At 44.2% G+C, this 20,447-nt stretch overlaps 1 protein-coding gene across 4 annotated transcripts in view; it reads left to right on the top strand.

The window, feature by feature from the left end:
* The window catches only part of FAR1 (fatty acyl-CoA reductase 1), a 52,645-nt gene that overhangs the window by 5,672 nt on the left and 26,526 nt on the right, over positions 1 to 20,447 (top strand). For all 4 annotated transcript variants that reach the window (XM_075837795.1, XM_075837792.1, XM_075837793.1 and 1 more), the window contains exons 2-3: positions 16,153 to 16,356; positions 18,921 to 19,096. In XM_075837795.1, the coding sequence (XP_075693910.1) occupies positions 16,168 to 16,356; positions 18,921 to 19,096 (365 nt within the window). In that variant the 5' untranslated portion in view covers positions 16,153 to 16,167. The remainder of the gene's footprint in view (positions 1 to 16,152; positions 16,357 to 18,920; positions 19,097 to 20,447) is intronic.

The raw sequence follows: 20,447 nt of genomic DNA, 5'->3' as shown, positions 1-20,447 counted from the left end.
CGGCCTGCATTTCTGCTGGTTACCTTCACTTTCCAGGAATTACACAATCGCATCCAACCTGTAACTTCAGTACTTAAATCTCCTTAGCGGCTTTACTTCTGTTGCTTAATCACCTCCCAGCAATGAAGCCGCTGTAAATGGCAATCTAGACAAGTGTGGCGTACCCGTGCTCCGCTGCCCTGTCATTAACCCCTTAAGGACGCAGCCTTGTTTTGGCCTTAAGGCTCAGAGCCCATTTTTCAAATCTGACATATTTCACTTTATGTGGTAATAACGTCGGAATGCTTAAACCTACCCAAGCGATTCTGAGATTGTTTTCTTGTGACACATTGGGCTTCATGTTCGTGGTAAAATTTGGTTGATATATTCAGTGTTTATTGGTGAAAAATTGCAAAATTTAGAGAAAATTTTGAAAAAATTGCATTTTTCAGAATTTAAATGCATCTGCTTGTAAAACAGACGGTTATACCACCCAAAATAGTTACTAGTTCACATTTCCCATATCTCTACTTTAGATTTGCATTGTTTTTTGAACATTCTTTTATTTTTCTTGGACGTTACAAGGCTTAGAACATAAACAGCAATTTCTCATATTTTTAAGAAAATTTAAAAAGCCTTTTTTTTAAGGTACCTGTTCAGTTCTGAAGTGGCTTTGAGGGGCCTATGTATTAGAAACCCTGATAAAACACCCCATTTTAAAAACTAGACCCCTCAAAGTATTCAAAACAGCATTTAGAAAGTTTTTTAACCCTTCAGACATTTCACAGGAATTAAAGCAAAGTGGAGGTGAAATTTGCAAATTTCATTTTTCTTGCTGAATTTCAATTTTATTCATTTTTTTTCCTGTAACACAGAAGGTTTTACCAGAGAAACACTACTAAATATGTATTGTCCAGATTCTGCAGTTTTTAGAAATGTCCCACATGTGGCCCTACTGCGCTCGTGGACTAAAACACAAGCACTAGAAGCAAAGAAGCACCTAGTGCATTTTGAGTCCTCTTTTTATTAGAATATATTTTAGGCAGCATGCCAGGTTTGAAGAGGTGTTGAGGTGCCAAAACAGTAGGAATCCCCCAATAGTGACCCCATTTTGGAAACTACACCCCTCAAGGAATTCATTTAGGGTTGTTGTTACCATTTTGACCGCACAGTTTTTTCACAGCACGTATTTGAATTGGGCACTGAAATGAAAAAAATGTCATTTTCTCCAATAAAATGTCATTTGTGATCAAAATTTCTTATTTTCACAGGGAACAAAATACCCCATTTTGTTGCCCAATTTGTCCTTAGTGTGGCAATACCCCATTTGTGGTGATAAACTGCCGTTTGGGCCCATGGGAGGGCTCAGAAGGAAAGGAGCGCTATATGTTTGTTGGAGTCCAGATTTTGTTGGATTGGTTTTCGGGTGCCATGTCGCATTTGCAGAGCCTCAGAGGTATCAAAGCAATGGAAACCCACCAAAAGTGACCCCATTTTGGAAACTACACCCCTTAAGGAATTCATTTATGGTTGTTGTTAGCATTTTGACCACACAGTTTTTTCACAGCACCTATTTCAATTGGGCTGTGACATTAAAAAAATGACATTTTTTCCAATAAGATGTAATTTTTTACCAAAATTTCTTATTTTCACAGGGAACAAAATACTCAATTTTGTTGCCCAATTTCTCCTGAGTGCATCAATACCCCATTTGTGGCAATAAACTGCCGTTTGCGCCCATGGGAGGCCTCAGAAGGGAAGGAGCGCTGTGTGTTCTTTGGAGTACAGATTTTGCTGGATTGGTTTTCGGGTGCCATGTCGCATTTGCAGAGCCCCAGAGGTATCAAAGCAATAGAAACCAACCACAAATGACCCCATTTTGGAAACTACACCCCTCAAGGAATTCATTTATGGGTGTTGTGACCATTTTGACCCCATAGTTTTTTCACAGAACTTATTTGAATTGGGCTGGGAATGAAAACAAAATAATTTTTTCCAAATAATATGTAGTTTTGGCTGAAAATTTCTTATTTTCACAAGAAACAAAATACCCCATTCTGTTGCGCAATTTGTTCTGAGTGCCGCAATACCCCATTTGTTGTGATAAACTGCCGTTTGGGCCCATGGGAGGGCTCAGAAGGAAAGGACCACCATTTGGCCTACTGGGGATTTTCTAGTGCGAAGTCATGTATGCAGAAGCCCCTGAGGTACCAGTACAGTTGAAACCCGCAAGAAGTGACCCCGTTTTAAAAACTACACCCTTAAGGCATTCATCTAGAGGTGTAGTGAGCATTTTGACCGGAGACCTACACCCCATAAACTGTAATGTGGTTTCTCCCGGGTATGGCAATACCCTACATGTGGCTGTTATCAGCTGCCTGGACACACAGCAGGGCTCAGAGGGGAAAGACGAGGGGGGATAAGCTGTGTGGAGTGCATCAGGGTAAGTAAAATTGGGGTAAATTATAAACCAAGGGATGGATGATAAATTTTAAAACACTCTTTCATACAGAGCTCTGGTTATTCGGGACACACGTCATATTGATATATTGTGTCATCCGTTATCGCCCTCTTATAGCAGACTTTACACCTCTTTTGACTTTTTCCCTTCTTGCCAGTTTGGGGAACTTCTCCTGGAAAGTGTTGCCCTGGTACGATGTGTGTGGCCCCGCTTCCAGAAGTACTGGGTGCCCCCCCTTCTTGGTCCCTAAAGATTAGGTTCTTGATAATCACCTCTTGAAATTCCAGGAAAGTTCCCGTCTGGCCTGCACATCGACGTAGCATGTACGCATTGTACAATGCCATCTGTATGATGTGCACGGCCAGCTTCTTATACCACACCGCATGGCGCTGTAGGGCTTCAGGGCTTGATCTTACAAGTCCATCCCTCCCATGTACCTATTGTAGTCCAGGATGCAGTCTGGTTTGGGGGTGGCCTTTCCTTCATATATCCTAAACCTGTAGGTATACCCTGATGCACTCTCGCAGCTTATACATCTTCAAGCGATACCTTGCCCTCTTACCCGGCAGGTACTCGCGGAATTGAACCCTCCCTTTAAAATGTACCAAGGACTCATCAATAGAAATACACTTCTCGGGGGTGTATGCAGGGGAAAACCGGGCACTGGAACGGTCTAGTAGGGGTCTCCGTTTATACAAACGGTCAAAACTGGGGTCATCTCGGGGTGGGCACGGCTCATTATCAGTATAATGTAAGAAGCGAAGTATTGCCTCATTTATTTATTGTTTTAGGTTCCAGTTCAGTTCTGAAGTTGCTTTGAGGGGCCCATATATTAGAAACCCCTATGAAATACCCCATTTTAGAAACTAGACCCCTCAAAGTATTAAAGTATTCACAACAGCATTTAGAAAGTTTATGAACCCTTTAGGTGTTTCACAAAAATTTAGCGCAAAGTAGAGGTGAAATTTACATTTTTTTTTTGTCAGAAAATCCTCTTTATACCATTTTTTTTATAACACAAAAGGATTTATCAGAGAAACGCAACTTAATACGTATTGCCCAGATTCTGCAGTTTTGAGAAATATCCCACATGTAGCTCTAGTGCAGTAATGGACGGAAGCGCCGGCCTCCGAAGCAAAGGAGCACCTAGTGGATTTTGAGGCCTCTTTTTTATTAGGCACCATGTCCGGTTTGAAGAGGTCTTGTGGTGCCAAAACATTGGGAACCCCCCAAAAGTGACCCCAATTTGGAAACTAGACCCCTTGAGGAATCCATTGTAGTTTTCTTGGGGTGCATGCGGCTTTTTGATCAGTTTTTATTCTATTTTTAGGTGGCGGGGTGACTAAAAAACAGCAATTCTACTATTGTTTTTTTATTCTTTTTTTTTTACAGCGTTCACCGTGCGCTATAAATGACATATTCACTTTATTCTGCGGGGCGATACGATTACGGCGATACCAGATGTTTATAGTTTTTTTTTATGTCTTATGGCGTTTGCACAATAAAATACGTTTTGTAAACAATCATTCACTTTTTGTGTTACCTTATTCTAAGAGCCATAACGTTTTTATTTTTCAATCAATAAAGCCGTGCGAGGACTTATTTTTTGCGTAACAAACTGTAGTTTCGATCAGTACCATTTTTAGGTACATGCGACTTTTTGATCTCTTTTTATTCCATTTTTTGGGAGGTGAAGTGACCAAAGAATTGTGATTGTGGTACGGTTTATTATTATTTTATTTTACGGCGTTCACCGCACGGGATAAATAACGAAATAATTTTGTAGTTCAGGTCGTTACGGACGCGGCGATACCAATTATGTATAGTTTATTTGTTTATTTATATATTTTTATTAATAATAAAGGACTGATAAGGGAAAAGGGGGGATTTTTACTTTTATTACTTTTAAATCTTTTATTTTCTTATTTTTACACATCTTTTTTTAACTTTTTTTTTACTGTATTACTTTGTCCCACTAGGGGACATGAGGGCAGGAGGCCCTGATCGCTATTCTAATACACTGCACTACATGCGTAGTGCAGTGTATTAGAACTGTCAGCTACTCACTGACAGCAAGCATAGTGGGTCCTGACGTTGTCAGGACCCACTAGGCTTCCGTCTATGGCATAGCCGGACGCCATTGTTTGGTGTCCGGTTGCCATAGTCACCATCGCCGGCCGCTATCGCATAGCAGGCCGGCGATGGCAGCTTAACCCCTAAAAAGCCGCGATCTCTATAGAACGCGGCTTTTAAGGGGTTAATCAGCGGGGACACAGCGATCGGTCCCCGCTGCAGGAGCTGTGACAGCTGCTGAACAAGACAGCAGCGTCACAGCTCCTGTATGTGTCGGGAGGACGGCCGAAACGGCCGTTACTCCCGAGACGTACTATTACGGCATGGAGCGCGAACGATACAGCTGCCATGACGTAATAGTACGTCAAGGAGCGGGAAGGGGTTAATCCTGTTCCGTGGTGAACTTGGCATAGCGTGCCCACTATGACGACTGCCCTGTGCTGCTGACAGCAAGGTGGTCATCTCCTAATTGGCTATTGATGGATAATATGGCTTGCCGACGGCCTTCCCATAGATTATGCTCAATCACCGCCATTCAAGCATTTAATGAAATTGGATCCTATTCCGTTACACAGCGGAGGGGGCGCCCGATGCACAGTCCAGATATAGATTTTCAAGTGAATTGTAAACTGGATGACCAACAATTACTGTAATGTTTTTTGAATGTTTTCAGCGGAGCTTTTTTTTGTTTTTTTATGTACGAGTTGACGAGGTCTGCATTCTTTTTATTCCAGACACAGCGCCACTCTTGTCCATGGGCTGTGTGTGGTACTGCAGCTCAGCCACGTTCATGTGAATGGAGCTGAGATGCAATACCTGACAGCCCATGGACGATGGTGGTGCTGTTTCTGGGAAAAGTGTCGTTATTTTGTTGCCAGGGCACATCGCCATAAGATCACGGTTCCTACACAGAGCCAAACTTGTGATTTTCTTAAGTGCCAACCAGGGGGCAAGAAACAGGGAGACTTAAAAGGTTATTCCCATCACAGACGTATATGGCGCATCCACAGAATGTCCTAAATATCTGATAGACGCTCGGCTGTTTCCGTAACTCCCGTAGAACATAATAGAGAGCCGCGTGCCATCTGCTGCCAGGTGGGATGAGGGGGTTGGATGACCTCTCCCTGATATGTGTGGGACCTGCATCTCAGACATTCATGGCATTATCCTGTGGATGTGTCCTACATGTCTGAGATGGGGATTGCCTTTTTAAGTGGCCATGCACCTATTTTAGGTAGCGGTCAACCGAATGCTCGTTTCCTCCACTCACCCCCCCCCCCCCCATACATATGCATGCTCTGCCGAGCATTCATGTGTTCTCAATGGGCAGAGGGGAAGGAATTGCTGACAGACCCCGCTGAACAAGAGATCGAGCATATTAAAATCTAACATGCCCGATCCTTTGCCCCCCCCCCCCTTCTATATCTGCCTGCGGCCAAGAGTCAGGGCACCCGATACACGTTAGATGGTCGGTTGGTTCTGCCGAGATTGACTTTCATCTGTATGGGCAACTTTACCCCCTGAGTTTAAGATGGTCTTCTAGGCAGCGAGGTATTTCATGTGTCAGCTAGTTTTTGTTCCTTCCTCCTTTTTGTTTTTCCCCAGCAGTGAATGGGGCGCAGTTTTGCCATCTAGTTCAGGATTATTAGGTGAGGGCTCCCTTTAAGATGATACCGGAAAATTCCAAGAAAGATGGACCGTCATGGTCATGTTTAGGGAACCCATTTGCTCTTTACTGACAGATGGTCTATAAATATGATAGAATTTCCAATGGATCAAATGTCGTGGTGGTGTTCAGCTGAAACACCCGGCATGAAGAGACGTCTGTGTGAGAAATACTACAGCCCACGTGGTGTCCCTCCCTCCATTACAATGTATGTCCACCGCTGTAATCTAGTATCCGGATAGGGGTGGTCTTCTCAGAGATGAAGAAGTTTACCCCGGCACTTCCCTGCAGAGGTCGTTGTCCGTATAATACATGGATGACTCCATGTCTGCAAGAACGGGAGCCGATCCTACAGAGGGGCCATTAAGACAAGGGTGGTCTCATGAGGCGAATCCCTTTAATATACTTAAATCCCTTTTATAAGTAAATGTTACTTTTCTTACAACCTCCTGACCTGTCTCTGATCTGTCATCTGTGCGGGGACGACAAGGATCAGAAGTGTCCGGTTTTACACTATTCTAGTCTAGGGCTTCATTTACAGTTCTGCAGGCTTCAGAGCTGAAATCTCCCAGCATTCCTTGCTGCCATAATGTCTGCATAGATCTTGTTTTGGTGTCGTCTTTATAGTGGGCGCCGTACCAGTAATCTACAGGAAAAACGAACAAGAAAAATTTGCGCAATATCTTTCACACAGGCATGCATTGTAGTTTTCCGCATCATATTTTTGCGCTGCTGAAATGCAATGCCAGTACGCCACGTGTGAGCGCAACCTGGGGATGGCTCCTCACACAGTGTAAACACTGCGCAAAATGTGAGATTTTGCAAATGTCAGGCACACACTGCGGAGGTAAATCGCAAAAAGGCTGTGCGGAAATTATTTTGCGACTTTCGAATCCGCAGCATGTCCGTTTTTGCTGCGTATTCTGAGTGGAGAACGTTTGGTCCATAGACTTCAATGGGAGCAGAAATTCTGCACTATAAATCGCGTTGTGCGGCTTGTACAGCGATTCCACAGTGAAAACTGCAGATTATCCACTTGTGCATATAAAATTTGCTAGAATTAATGCTTCACGCTAACGCCACAGGTGAAACCGATGCGTTTCTGCAGAAATGTGTTGCAAAAAACATACTTGCTGCAGGTTTCTGCGACTGATATACCAGTGGTTTTTGAGATTGACTATCCTGCCTGTGGGAACATGGGTTTAAAGAAGTTTGTCCCATTACAGCCCTTTTTAACCTGGTGTTCTGGCAATTAGAACAGTATTGGGGTTCTGGCCTGAGACCTTCCCAGTTATTGGGAATAAAGTCTGCAAATTTGGAGGGTGTCCGTTGTACAGCCACTTTTCATTGGAGTAATGGAAACGGCTGAACACTCCCGTTTCCCTGTTTTGGCGCGCTCGTTCATTTCTATGGAGACAACACTTGACACTGTTATACGCGGTGTAAGGGGGCGGTGCATGACACTGGTTCAAAGGACACCAGAGATTAGTCATGCTCCGCCCCCTCAGGCCCTGCTCTAGGCATCGTATCTGTTATGCCTGAAGTGTCCTTTAAGTCTACAGTATCGTGTACATTTTCATCTAGTCCAAACCTATTATAAACCTAGATTTACGTTATGATATTGATCCGACCACAGTGCGCGTCTCGCATTTCCTTTCACCCTCTGATATTCCTACGGTTGTACAATTTAGTCAGGGAGTAACAATAGATATAAACATAAGAGTCGCAGCCACAATAAATCCACTGTATTGAAGTGCAGGTCTGTCCTGGTTTACGGCATCTCTGGAGGCGATCATGTTACAGGCACCGGCGCTCGCGATACACAGCGTTTATTTCTAGTGTTTGGAAACGCCGTTGAATCACAGCCTAAAAGCAGCATCGATTGCGCCGGTAGCGGAAAGCAAACACGAACCACTAAGCCATGACTTAGGAAGGATCGCCTTCTGATTATTTGTCTTAAGTTGCGGTGAAGCGTTCCGGTTGCCAAATGTATTTAATACCCGATTGTAACTCTTCCGTGGACTACAGCCAGATGCCGACTCAGGTGTATAATGTCTTACACCATAATCCAATCTACTATGAATGAAACTATAAGACTGATCATCTCAGGCTACAGAACCCTAGTATGTAAAATCTGCTCGTAGCCAAGAATTTGATGGGGAATTTGCACTGCGGAGTGCTGCAACAAAGTGCACCCTATATGTATTTGGAGCAGCCATGTTGTCCTTCTTGACCTAGGACTTGACAGCGAATTAAAGGGGTTGTGCCAAGATCAATATTTATCACAGGATAGGTAATAAGGGTCTGCTGGGGGCCCTATTGCTAGGACCCCCACACATCACTAGAATGGGGGTCCCAAGCCCCTTTATTCTCCACTGCACAACTGCAGCGAGGATAACTTTGAACGCATGTTCTACCACCGCTTCATTCAAAGTCTATGGGACTGATGCTCATAGCCAATCAGACATGCTTTGAATAGGTGATAAATGTTGTTCTTGGCACAACCCCTTTAAAGGGGTTGTCTACTCCAGAAAATAAATTTTCACATACCCTACTAGAGAATTCTCATGCAATAGAGGGGGTTCCTTCCTCCGTTCAGGGTCCTCATCTCTTGACCAAAGTGGAGAGCGGTTACAAAGGGCGCGTCTTGTTCTGGAGCACCTGTCTTGTCCTGCATTACATGGATAACACATTGATATGCATGGGTACTGTGTAATGCTTAATTTGCCCTGTGGGGGCGCTGCAGGGAAATTAAACACTTCTCTACAGATTATAGATTGTCGCTGGGGGTGCTAGCAGGGAGACACCTTGTGATCCGCTCACTATCAAGGCATTGAGCCTGCAGAGCAAAGTGATGTCCGACATTGGTTTGAGAGATTGCCCAGAAGAGCAGGTAAATATAACCCCATGTGGAGACGGTCGGTCCCTTTTTTTTTCTTTTTTTTTTTTTTTTTTTTGTGGGTTTTCCAGCCATTTAAGGACAAGGCCCATGTGCGTTCTGTGTAGACACGGGGCAAAGTTTATTTTGTTGGAAAGCTGTGTCAATCGAGGATAGAGCTGCTGTATTCCAGGAGGACTATAGATTGCACTTACTGATGATTGGATTTTATTTTAACTTATTTTTTATATATTTCTATTTATTTTTGAGACTGATTTGGGTGGGCGCTATGGCTAGGGTTGTCACAATACCGGAATTTGGACTTCAATACCGATACTTCGTGTAGTACTGCAATACTCAGTACCAAAAGATACTTTGCCAACCAAAATTTAAAAAAATTAGTTCTGTGTGGTGTGATGAATTTTGAACCTCCATGAGCCTCACATTAATAGTAATTAACCCCATTAAGTACTTATGTGAGGCACATGGAGGTTCAAAATTCATACCACCTCGTGCCTCACATTAATAAGTGAGAGCAGATTTTATTTTATAACAGCGTAAACATCATAAATGAACCAATAAATTTTGTGAATACGTTCGTGACTATACCAAATGTGTGTGTTTTATGTATTCTGGCTTATTTTAATGTTTGTTGTAAAACACATTTGTTTAACATTTACTTTTTATTTATTTTTAAACTTTATTGTACTGGCATATATCTATATACTGATTGTACACAGGCAGCTCTTGGGACATACCTAAGTACGCCCTAACAGGAAATATGGGCAGACAGCCCTGGGGTCCTTCAATGGACCCTGGGCTGTCTGCCCATATATGCTATGTCCCTCAATCGCGTCACATGGATTACCTGTGACTCAATCCACAGGGCACCCCCCCCCCCCTTCTCATTTTCCCCTTGAATGCTGTGGTGGTGGTCCGCTGTGATCGCAGCATTAAGGGGAATAGTGGCAGAGATGAGAGGTTTCTCTAATCCCCGCCGTTAGAGCGGTGTACAGCTGTGTATTCCAGCCATTGCCCAGGTCCTGACAAGTGTGCGCGCGGTCAGCATGAGGTGATTCGGTCGGCACTGCAGTAATGAGCGGCGGCGCAGGCACTAGAGACGGAGACCATGGGGGTGTTTTGCAATGCGTCCGCCATGTTCTGTCTTCAGTGCCGGCAATCATTAGTGCAGCGCTGGTCGCATTACATCATCCTGACCGGGCTAGTCAGGAGCGGGGCAATGACTATTACACAGGCAGGATGAACCGAAAACAGCAATTCTGGATTATTTTTTTTTTCTGGATTTTTTTTTTTTTTTTTTTTTTTTTTTTTTTACGGTGTTCACCGTGCGGGTTAAGTAATGCAATTTGTTTTATAGTTTGGGTTGTTACGGACGTGTAGACAACAAATGTGTAACTTTTTTCTTACTTTTTTTTTCCCCATAATAAAGTAGGTGGAAAATTAGTTTATTTAAAAAGAAAAAGAATGTTATTACAAACTTTATTAAATGTTTTTACTTTAGTCCCACTAGGACTTCACTATGCGATATTTTTTATTGCTTTTTAGAATACACTGCAATACTTCTGTAACCGCAATCGCATCTCAGGTGGTCGATGTGGTGAGAGAGGTAGCCCCCTCCCTCAAACTATTCAGATGCAGCAGTAGCTATTTAGACTGCTGCATCTAAGTGGTCAAACCTGATCGGAGACCACTGCTAGTGGTCTCTGATCGTTGCCCTGAAGCCTGAGGCTGTTAGCAACTGGAGCAGCCTGCACGCACGATGCAGGAAAACGTCTGAAGTGCCGATGTGAAAAGGCGGCCCTTAAGAACTACCCCGAACGATCTACGTAAAAACTCTACTTCTACGCTGGTCGTTAGTATATCTCTCTAGTGATTGGATTTGCGTTTTTCTAACCGCTCCAGATCCTCTGCATAAACATAGCATTAAATGAAAACTTTCTTGCGATCTACAGCTACCACTAGAGGGAGCTTACTGCATACTGTTATACATTGTGCGTAATAAAATTATATGCAGTAAGCTCCCCCTAGTGGTGGCTAAGTTTTAGCATTTAATTCTAGGTCTACGTAGGGGATTTGGAGCTTTTGTATCAGAAAAGCAGAGCTCAAACCCCTATAAAAATATAAGCATTAATCTGCACAAATGGTTAAAGCTTAAAAAAAAATAAAAGTGGTTATAAATGGTGGATGTTCACTTTTAAGTTCACACAAAAATCTGAAACAAAGTACAGGACAACCCAAGTGAATGGAGTTTTACAAACCCCTTGTGGTGAAGAACAAAAAAAAAAAAAACCCGTAGCAGATTGGAGGCTTCGGATCGTCCTCCACAAGCCTTCATGTGAAACTGGGGGTAGTCGGAGGTACAGGACGGGTTCACAAACTTCTATGAGTGTTATAACTGTACAAAGCTTTAATATGGCCGTGTGCATATGGGATATATTCATTGCAGGGTGATGGCCAGTAGGATAATTGTGACCTCCCAAGGACAACCTGGGCCTCCAGAAGAGTGTATGTGAAGGGTGAATTTGACTTTTTTATGGATTTTCCGCCTGGGATCGTGTTAACGTATATTTGTTGCTCTCATGTCTGTTTTGGTTGTCTTAATGTAATTGACCAATTAGAGCCTCACGTTATACATGACTGAATTAATGTAATAGGTGCCCGGGGATAACAGCTGGAATATATATAAAGCCTCCTAAGCATTCACATTACTGCTTGTTACAGGAGAAAAATTATTCTATACTCTAATTATACAACAAATAAATTAGTACATATAGATACTTGTAGCGTTTAAGGCAAATTCACCTTAAAGGAATACTAAACGTAGAAAATACACAAAAATAGAATGCCAGCAATTCCTCCTTGCCATTAATCCTATCCTATATGTGTCCCAGGATATCAGCCCTTACCTCCTACTCGCCATTCTGTGTCTGGCTGTAAGGCAACTGGCTGCAGCAGGAGCCCTTCTCCACTGCTGTCTGTCATAGAAAGCCAAGAATATTAGAGGTCATGTCCGCCCCCCCCTAACGTGTGGTTTAGGGCCTGTTCACATCAGCGTTGGGGTTCCGTTCATCGGTTCCGTTCGACCTGTCTGTCGGAGAAACCAATGAATTGAAATTATATCTTCCGTTTTGCATTACCATTGATTTCAATAGTAATGCTTCTGCTGCAGTTGGTTTCCGTGTTTTTATTTTTTTTCCCCGTGGAAACAATAGAGTAGTCGACACTATTGTTTCCGCATAACAAACGTAAAGCACCTGCCACGGAAGCATTACCATTGAAATGAACGGTAATGCAAACGGAAGCTATGGTTTCCATTCATTGGTTCCTCCGACATAAAGGTCAAACGGAACCAATGAACAAAAGCCCAACTCTGATGTGAACAGGCCCTAACAATACTTGTATTCTCCATAATTTCATACTCTACAGCATAACAGTTCTAAGAAAAGATGCTCCAGTTTGTGTATATTTGTGGTAGGTGACAAAACCGTTCCCTAGAGCCTTCAAAATGGCTGTCTATGGTTGCGGGACAATGGTAGTGTGTGTGTGTCATAATTTTTTTTTTATTATTTTGTACTGCAGCCCTTTGTCTTGTAAATGGACATGTATTTGAGCCCCTATAACGTCTAGTCGGCTGGTGGTGGTCTCTCTGGCTCCTGAAGTTTACAGTATTGTCAGCCTCGGCTCCCCTCGCATACACAGCTGGTGAAGTGTGTCCAGGCACCATATGCCAGGATATACTCTGTACATGCAGATTGGCAGAAAAGACAGTCCCCCTTGTCCTCTAACCCGGGGGCTGATTTGGCCATCTGAACGCTGTGAATAGCGGTGCAGGACGGCAGTACCAGCGTGTACCCTGCGCCCTTCTAGCAAAACATCCGCTCCCTGTACAGACGAGTCCAGCGTCCGATCAATGCAAGTATTTTATGGAGCGTTTACTTATCAGCCCTTTATTACTTCCCTCCTCTAGTCCTGGGGATTTTACTTGTACTAATCAATAGATAGTAGTTTACTCAGATAAGGTCCTTATGCTTATCTTTAACTATCCGCAGTAGCTCTGCTTATCAATCGATTATATATATTTATTTTGTTTGTTTTCAACTCTTCCTAGCAATGATTGGTATGGCCGTACCAGCTAGAGGTTATCTAATGAAGACAACCCCTGTCCGTAAAATCTATTAAGGCAAATGGTGTCGTAGGGGGGACGGGGTCTGGACAGGCCATCAATGCATTAAATGGACGGCCATCCGTTTGTAGGGGGATATCTGGCCAGCTGATCACCAAAGGTTAAGGCCCTTTAACACTAGGCGATTGTTTTTTCACGGACCCTTCACGCTCCATTGAAACCAGTCGTGTGAATGGCCCCATTGAAATACGTGTCCGTTTTAACGGCCGTTACGCGGATGATGTATGCTCGTCTGAATGAGCCCTTAGGTGTGAGTCGCGCTTTACTGAGGCCAAAAGGACACTTATTTGGCCTCCGTCGGTCTAATGGAGCCCTATAGACACCATTGACTTGACGGTGGGCTTGTTCTTGTATCAAGAAGCCAGTCTGAACAAGCAGAGCTTCAGTGTGACTTGCATATACATTTTAATAACCAAACTCAGGAGCCTCCTCTCCTCCTTGCTCATAGGGGAAAACCTGGGAGTGATTGACCGTTTTATATTTCTTGATGGTCATGTGACCTGAAGTGGAGATCTCTGTTTGCTTTCAGTGGATGAAAACTTTTACATCGACAAGTTGAAATACTGATCTTGACATCGGCCTACTTGTACAGCTGAGGGTTTGCTGCAATTGTATCCAATCTAGACAATCCTATATTAAACAGATTAGACTCCACTGATACAATGTACCAAACTATCAGGACAGGGTAGAGATTGCTGACGTGCTTGCACCTAGGTGGAGGGGGCAACTTTGCTTTCCTGGACTTTTTCTTTAGCTAGTACAAGACCACGATGACTCGTATCCATATTGAGATCTGCCGTTCGCTAGTTTAACAGGTTTTTTTTTTGTTTTTTTTCCTCTCTCTCTTCCCCCCCCCCCCGTGCCTTATGTAAACCCCCGGAGGGAGACTTGTTGGTTATACACTGTGTGATTTGTACAGCGTGTGTCTGATAAATAGGATTCATGTTTACATGGTTTTATGCTGTGTATTTTGGACGGCCTTACGGCAGCCGCTCATGTCCCGAGGAGGCAGCACCGCAGTTCACGTAGTTTTTGTGCTGGTGACTCATGGGATGTGTGGCAGCGGGTTATAAAAACTAACACCCTTATCACAGGCCGAATAATAAAGTATTTTCTGTGTGTCGGCCAACATGTATCCAACTTGTCTTCATCTCCATGCTAGTGGAGCAATGTCTGTACTAGTGGAGGGCTTGGGTTGCTTTGTTTCTGGCTGGGAGGCGGTTTGCTGCCAGAAATCTTCCTCCACTTGTCTGTTTGCAATGGAGACCAGACGAGGCTCAGCCTGACCCTGCCTCGGCCAATCCTCCGCGGAAGATGGATGTAGCCAGGAGGAGATTTACCGATCGGCCAAAGGTAGCAGCTAATACGTGCCTGCGAGTGACGCCGCAAAACTGCACAATCCATTGTCGCGGCTTTGAAATTTGCAGCTAAACCGGCACGATTTTCAGCTGCGTTGCGCCTGCTGCTACCTGTGGGTTTTCCCTAATAAGAAGGAATTTCTGTCAATCTGTATCACTCAGAGCACTTTTGTTTTTAATTTTTAATAATATTTCTTCTATGTTCTGTATGTGATTATGGGGGCAGACATCTTGCCTGAGCTGCTGTTAACAGCATTTAGAGTAATGCTTTACAGCAGCCACATGAACCATAGGAACCTGTGAACGGGAGGAGACCTGCTAACCTCTATGGGAGAGTTTTCTAAGCATTCTCTGTGACCTGTTGTCAATGTACATGAGGGAGAGGAGGGCAGCTGTGTCCATTCCCTATTGTCAATGGTGGATCCTGTATTATCTATATAGAGGTGTTACCTGTCAGTGTAATCCTGCTTGTGATGATAATGAGATGATTGCTGAGAAGTGATCTCTACAGAACAGGAAGGGTCAGTCCATTATGAACGGTTGATTAGGGCTGGCCAATTAAGACCTAAATCACGATTAATTGAACATATACCCTCGATCACTATTATTGAACGATTATTTAGGCCACACCCGTTTGCAGGCTACGCCATCAAATTAATATTCCCTGCTGTATACTACTGTATATAACATGCTCCCTCACAGTATAATGCCCCTACAGCTGCCCTCCACACAGTATATAATGCCACCTTAACTGCCCCATAGCTGCACCCCAAACAGTATAAAGTCCCCCACGCTGTATAATGCCCCCAATAGTGCCTGATAAAAATAATATCCATACTCCCCTAACCCCGTTCCAATGGCGAGTGGAGGAGATCCCTCTGGTCTGTGCAGGAGGCCCCAGACACGCGCGATGACGTCACTGCGTCCAGCAATACATAGTGAACGGTAGAGCAGGGACCTTACGATCCCCTGCTCTAGTATTGGATTCAACTGTATCTGTGTCCTGAAGATACAGTTCAAACCGGGGGATAATTGATAAAACCAAAATTCCCAAGATGACGTTGATATATTGCGCTGAATTGTGACATGGACACTGATTCTTCATTAACACTTCGTACGGTTGAAAAAAAGACACATCTCCATCAAGTTCAACATAGTTGTATATCCTGTCAGGGATGAAGATCTATATTCAGCCCTGACATTGTTTCTTCTATAGGATCTACAAGCCGCTAGTGAGATCTCTGCTGCCGTGTTTCTTACGAGAGCTGTGCTATAGTTTTATCAGCCAGGACTGTATGTTAAGTGACGGACAGTCCTCCGATGAGCGGGATGTGGTCCGGTGAGGGATCAGACATGTCGTCCATGAATTACCCACGTGGTTCTGATTTACCTGGCGTAGATCCGGCTGGCAGGGAGTCTTAAAGGGAACATGTTGCTAGATTTTAGGGCACCATATCGCCTGCTTGTTATACTGCTGCGATTCAGCGTCGTGAACTTGCCCCACTAAAAATCCTCTTTTGTTATATCCAACAGGACATCAGGTTCATCATGACATCAATTCCAGACTTCTACCGAGGAAAGACAGTCCTCATCACAGGAGCCACGGGCTTCATGGGGAAGGTTCTCCTGGAGAAGTTGCTACGGTCTTGTCCGGGCATTAAGACTGTTTATGTGCTGGTGCGACCCAAAGCCGGCCAGAAGCCTCAGGAACGAGTGGCGGAAATGATGAGCTGCAAGGTAGGTGGTGAGAACTTTACGATGTCTAAAAGTTAAAAAAAAAATGACTCTTTGATGGGTGGTAATGACGACTGATCATTATAAATATTTATCTTGGCCTTGAAAAGCTACCGGCATACACACTCTGTATCCATAGGGCTCAATTAACCTGGCGGAGGCCAAAAGAGTGTCTTTTTGCCCTTTGTCGAGCCGGTATATGTTGCATACCACAAAGAAGGTAAGGGTTAGCGCAGTCTGCTACAACTGTACAGGAAAACAAATTGTGCGGTCTAAGTTTACATTGAAAGCCTATGGATGACCGGTTCCACTGTGTGCCTATAGCGTGGGATACGTCGCAGTCTTCCCTTTGGATCTATATGTTGGGAACATTTCCAGGCATATACGTCAAACAGAGGACCGCAGCGTCATGTGAACATAGCCTACGACACTGGAATGATCGTGGTTGTTGGGAGGTCAGTAATCCCATTGAGCTTGACACAAAACTGCCACATTCACATACATAGAACAGATTTTTAGTTGCATAAATCTGCCTTGTGTGAATAAACCCAAAGGGGTAAAATGCACAACAAATCTGCGAACGATTCGCATGCTGCAAATTTGGATTAGAAAATCCACATCACGCCTTTTGATTTTATTTTTTATTTTCGCCACATGTGGATGGGGGGGGGGGGTTGTTATCCACACTGAAAATATGCAGCAATCCGTAGCGGATTTGCCTCAGTCATGCAGCGAACACTAATGTCTTATCTTTTCGATATGTTGCCGTGTCTCAGGGGTGGTTAACGCTTATTGTTATTGCAGAAAAATCTTTGCGGGAGGGCGGCTTCTGTAACTGGCTGCCAGACGCAGAATTGAGAGAGAAATGGCGGATCTCCTGGGCCATTTTTTGTTTAAGAACTTAGCTAAAGCCTCATGCACACATCCGTGTTTGGTCCATGATATACAGTCCGTATGTCGGCCGCATTTCCCGGACCAAATACAATTCAGGGAGTCTGAGTTCCTAGCATCATATTTATGTATGATGCTAGGAGTCCCTCCTCCCCACAGAAATACTGAAAACATGATTACAATATGGGACAGTAGTTCTGCAGGGAGGCAGGGACTCCTAGCGTCATAGATAACGATGATGCTAGGAACTCCGACTCCCTGAACTGTGTTCGGTCTGGAAAATGCGGCCGACATGCGTAAATCATCCGGTAGTGTGCATGAGGCCCAACTTTGATGCAAATGAATAACTGATGGAGCAGGTATCTATTATGTGGCCTGACTTTACTTCAAGGGTTAAAGCCCTTTTTACACAGGCCAATTATCCCAGAACGCTCGTTCCTGATTATTGTCCTTTGTTAATAGGGCAACGGTCAGCCGATGAACGAGCAAATTCTCGTTCATCAGCTGATCTAGTTTATGTAGCAGAAAATATTACCGTTGTCTGCAGCACATCTCCCTGTGTAAATAGGGAGACGTGCTGGCGACATGATAGAAATGTATGGGGATGAGCGATCGTGGTAACGGGCGGGTGCACGTCCCCATACATTGCCTATAATGTGAATGGAACAAATGAGCGCAGATCAACTAGCTGGCTCGTTTCTACTGCCAAAATGGGCCGTTGTAAAAGGACCTTAGGCTGGGTTCCCATGTAGCGTAAAGGCTGTTGAATTTCCGCAACTGAATTGTGTGTGGAAATTCTGCAGCATTTACAGTAGCCGCAAAGGGGATGAGATTTAGAAAATCTCCTGCCCACGCTGCGGAAAAACGCAGCATAAACGTTAATAAATTGACCTGCGGTGCGGAATTTAATTCCGCAGCATGTCCATTTATACAGCGTTTTAGTTGATTTTCCGTTGCGGGTTTTCCCCCATTGAATTCAATGGGGTTGCAAATCCCGCATGAAAAAGCCAAGTGTTGCGACTTTTGCTGCGATTACACCGCAAAAATCGCAACTACGGAGAAAAAAATCCTACTTACCCAGAACACCCTCCTTCTTCCTGCAGTCCAGCCTCCTGGGATGACGTTTCGTCCCAAGTGACAGCTGCAACGTCATCATAGGAGGCCGGACTACGTGCAGAGAAGACCGGGGGTGTAAGTATGAACAGTTTTTTTCCAGAGCGGAAATTCCGTTCCAAAAACGTTTTTTTTTTTTTTTACGGAATGTACTGCAGGCTCCAGGTTGGACACGCTGCGTGATTTTTACGCAGCGTTTCCGACCCGTGGGATCCCGGCCTTAGGATGCCCCTGATGTCTGCCATTAGAGCTGCGTGATAAACCAGCACCAACAGATATCAGTCCGTTTTTCTTAATTGTTCACACTTGAAGGTGCTTTACACTATAAATATGTCCATTTTATTTGTGCTCTTGATTTAGCTCCTAGTCATGTTCACTTATTTTTAGTTTTTAACATTTATTGATCATTTTCCTTCCTTTTACACTCGAGAACCAGAAAAAAAAAATGTGGAGTTATGTCCAAATACTGAATACGCTTCCCAATGTCTTTTCGTTGCTGAGTTCATTGGTATTAATATTGCTGGATATGGGTCAGTAATGGACTTCTTCTTTCCTTACTTCAGCTGTTTGACCGGGTGAGAGAAGAGCAGCCGCAGTGTCCAGAGAAGCTGATCGCAGTGAGCAGTGAACTGACACAGCCGGAGCTGGACCTGAGCAAGGAAGATCAGGACACGTTAATAGACTGCGTTGAAATTTTGTTCCACTGTGCAGCCACGGTGCGCTTCAATGAAACGCTTCGGTGAGTTAATTGCCTCCTAAACTCACATCAAACTAAAGGTGAAAAACTTTATTAAAGGGGTTCTCTGCATTGCACAGTTCCTACTTGTTACAAGGATCCCTTGACAAAAAGTTGATCCCAAAGTGTCCCCCTGCTGGGATCCGCAACGATCAGCTGAAATTTATGGGGAAATCAGGCAGTATGTGTTCAATTTCCCTGCAGCGCCACCACAGGGGAAACTAAACATTACACCGTGTTCATTCATATCTATGTGTTGTCTGTAATACAGGACAAGTCCTCCAGTTATATCCCTTGTAACCGCTCTCCGTTCTGGCCAAAGGTGAGGGTCCTGGACATGGAACCCAATTTATTAACTCAGAGTTTTCTGACCGGGTATATGAAAATTAGTTTTTTAAACTGGACGACACCTTTAACACAGAGTGGGGAGTGGGGGGGGGGGGGCATGGCTCACCAATTAACTGTACAACGCAATGGTGGCCCTAACCCACGTTTTCCTCTACCTTTCAAGCTGAAACGTTACCGATTCATTGAATCGGTTGGGATGTAACAAGTAACCACGAGAGGATCAAGCACTTGAGACCACCATTGTCCAACTGCACTAATAGAGCATATGAACGTCAGAAGGGGTCTCTCTGCTCAAGGGGCCCCTCGATTAGAGTAGAGGGCCACTGCAAAGAGCGGTCTGTGATCTATATCACTTGGCGCAAAAATGTTGTACATGGTCACCCATTGCCTTCAATGGCCAGCGTGTTACTCTACATAACGCTGCTGGGGAGGTGTGAACCTGTTGGGGGTTTCAGCAGCCAGTCCGCTTACTGTTAAAGAGGCTCTGTCAACAGATTTTGCAACCCCTATCTGCTATTGCAGCAGATAGGCGCTGCAATGTAGATTACAGTAACGTTTTTATTTTTAAACGAGCATTTTTGGCCAAGTTATGACCATTTTTGTATTTATGCAAATCAGGCTTGCAAAAGTACAACTGGGCGTGTATTATGTGTGTACATCGGGGCGTTTTTACTACTTTTACTAGCTGGGCGTTCTGACGAGAAGTATCATCCACTTCTCTTCAGAACACCCAGATTCTGCCAGATCACGCTGTGACGTCACTCACAGGTCCTGCATCGTGTCGGACGAGCGAGGACACATCGGCACCAGAGGCTACAGTTGATTCTGCAGCAGCATCAGCGTTTGCAGGTAAGTAGCTACATCGACTTACCTGCAAACGCTGATGCTGCTGCAGAATCATCTGTAGCCTCTGGTGCCGATGTGTCCTCGCTCGTCCGACACGATGCAGGACCTGTGAGTGACGTCACAGCGTGATCTCTCGTGAACACGGCGGTGTCTGCACTGC

Source organism: Rhinoderma darwinii, chromosome 9, assembly GCF_050947455.1.
Source record: "Rhinoderma darwinii isolate aRhiDar2 chromosome 9, aRhiDar2.hap1, whole genome shotgun sequence".
NCBI lineage: Eukaryota > Metazoa > Chordata > Amphibia > Anura > Rhinodermatidae > Rhinoderma > Rhinoderma darwinii.
This window is presented reverse-complemented; position numbering and strand designations above follow the sequence as displayed.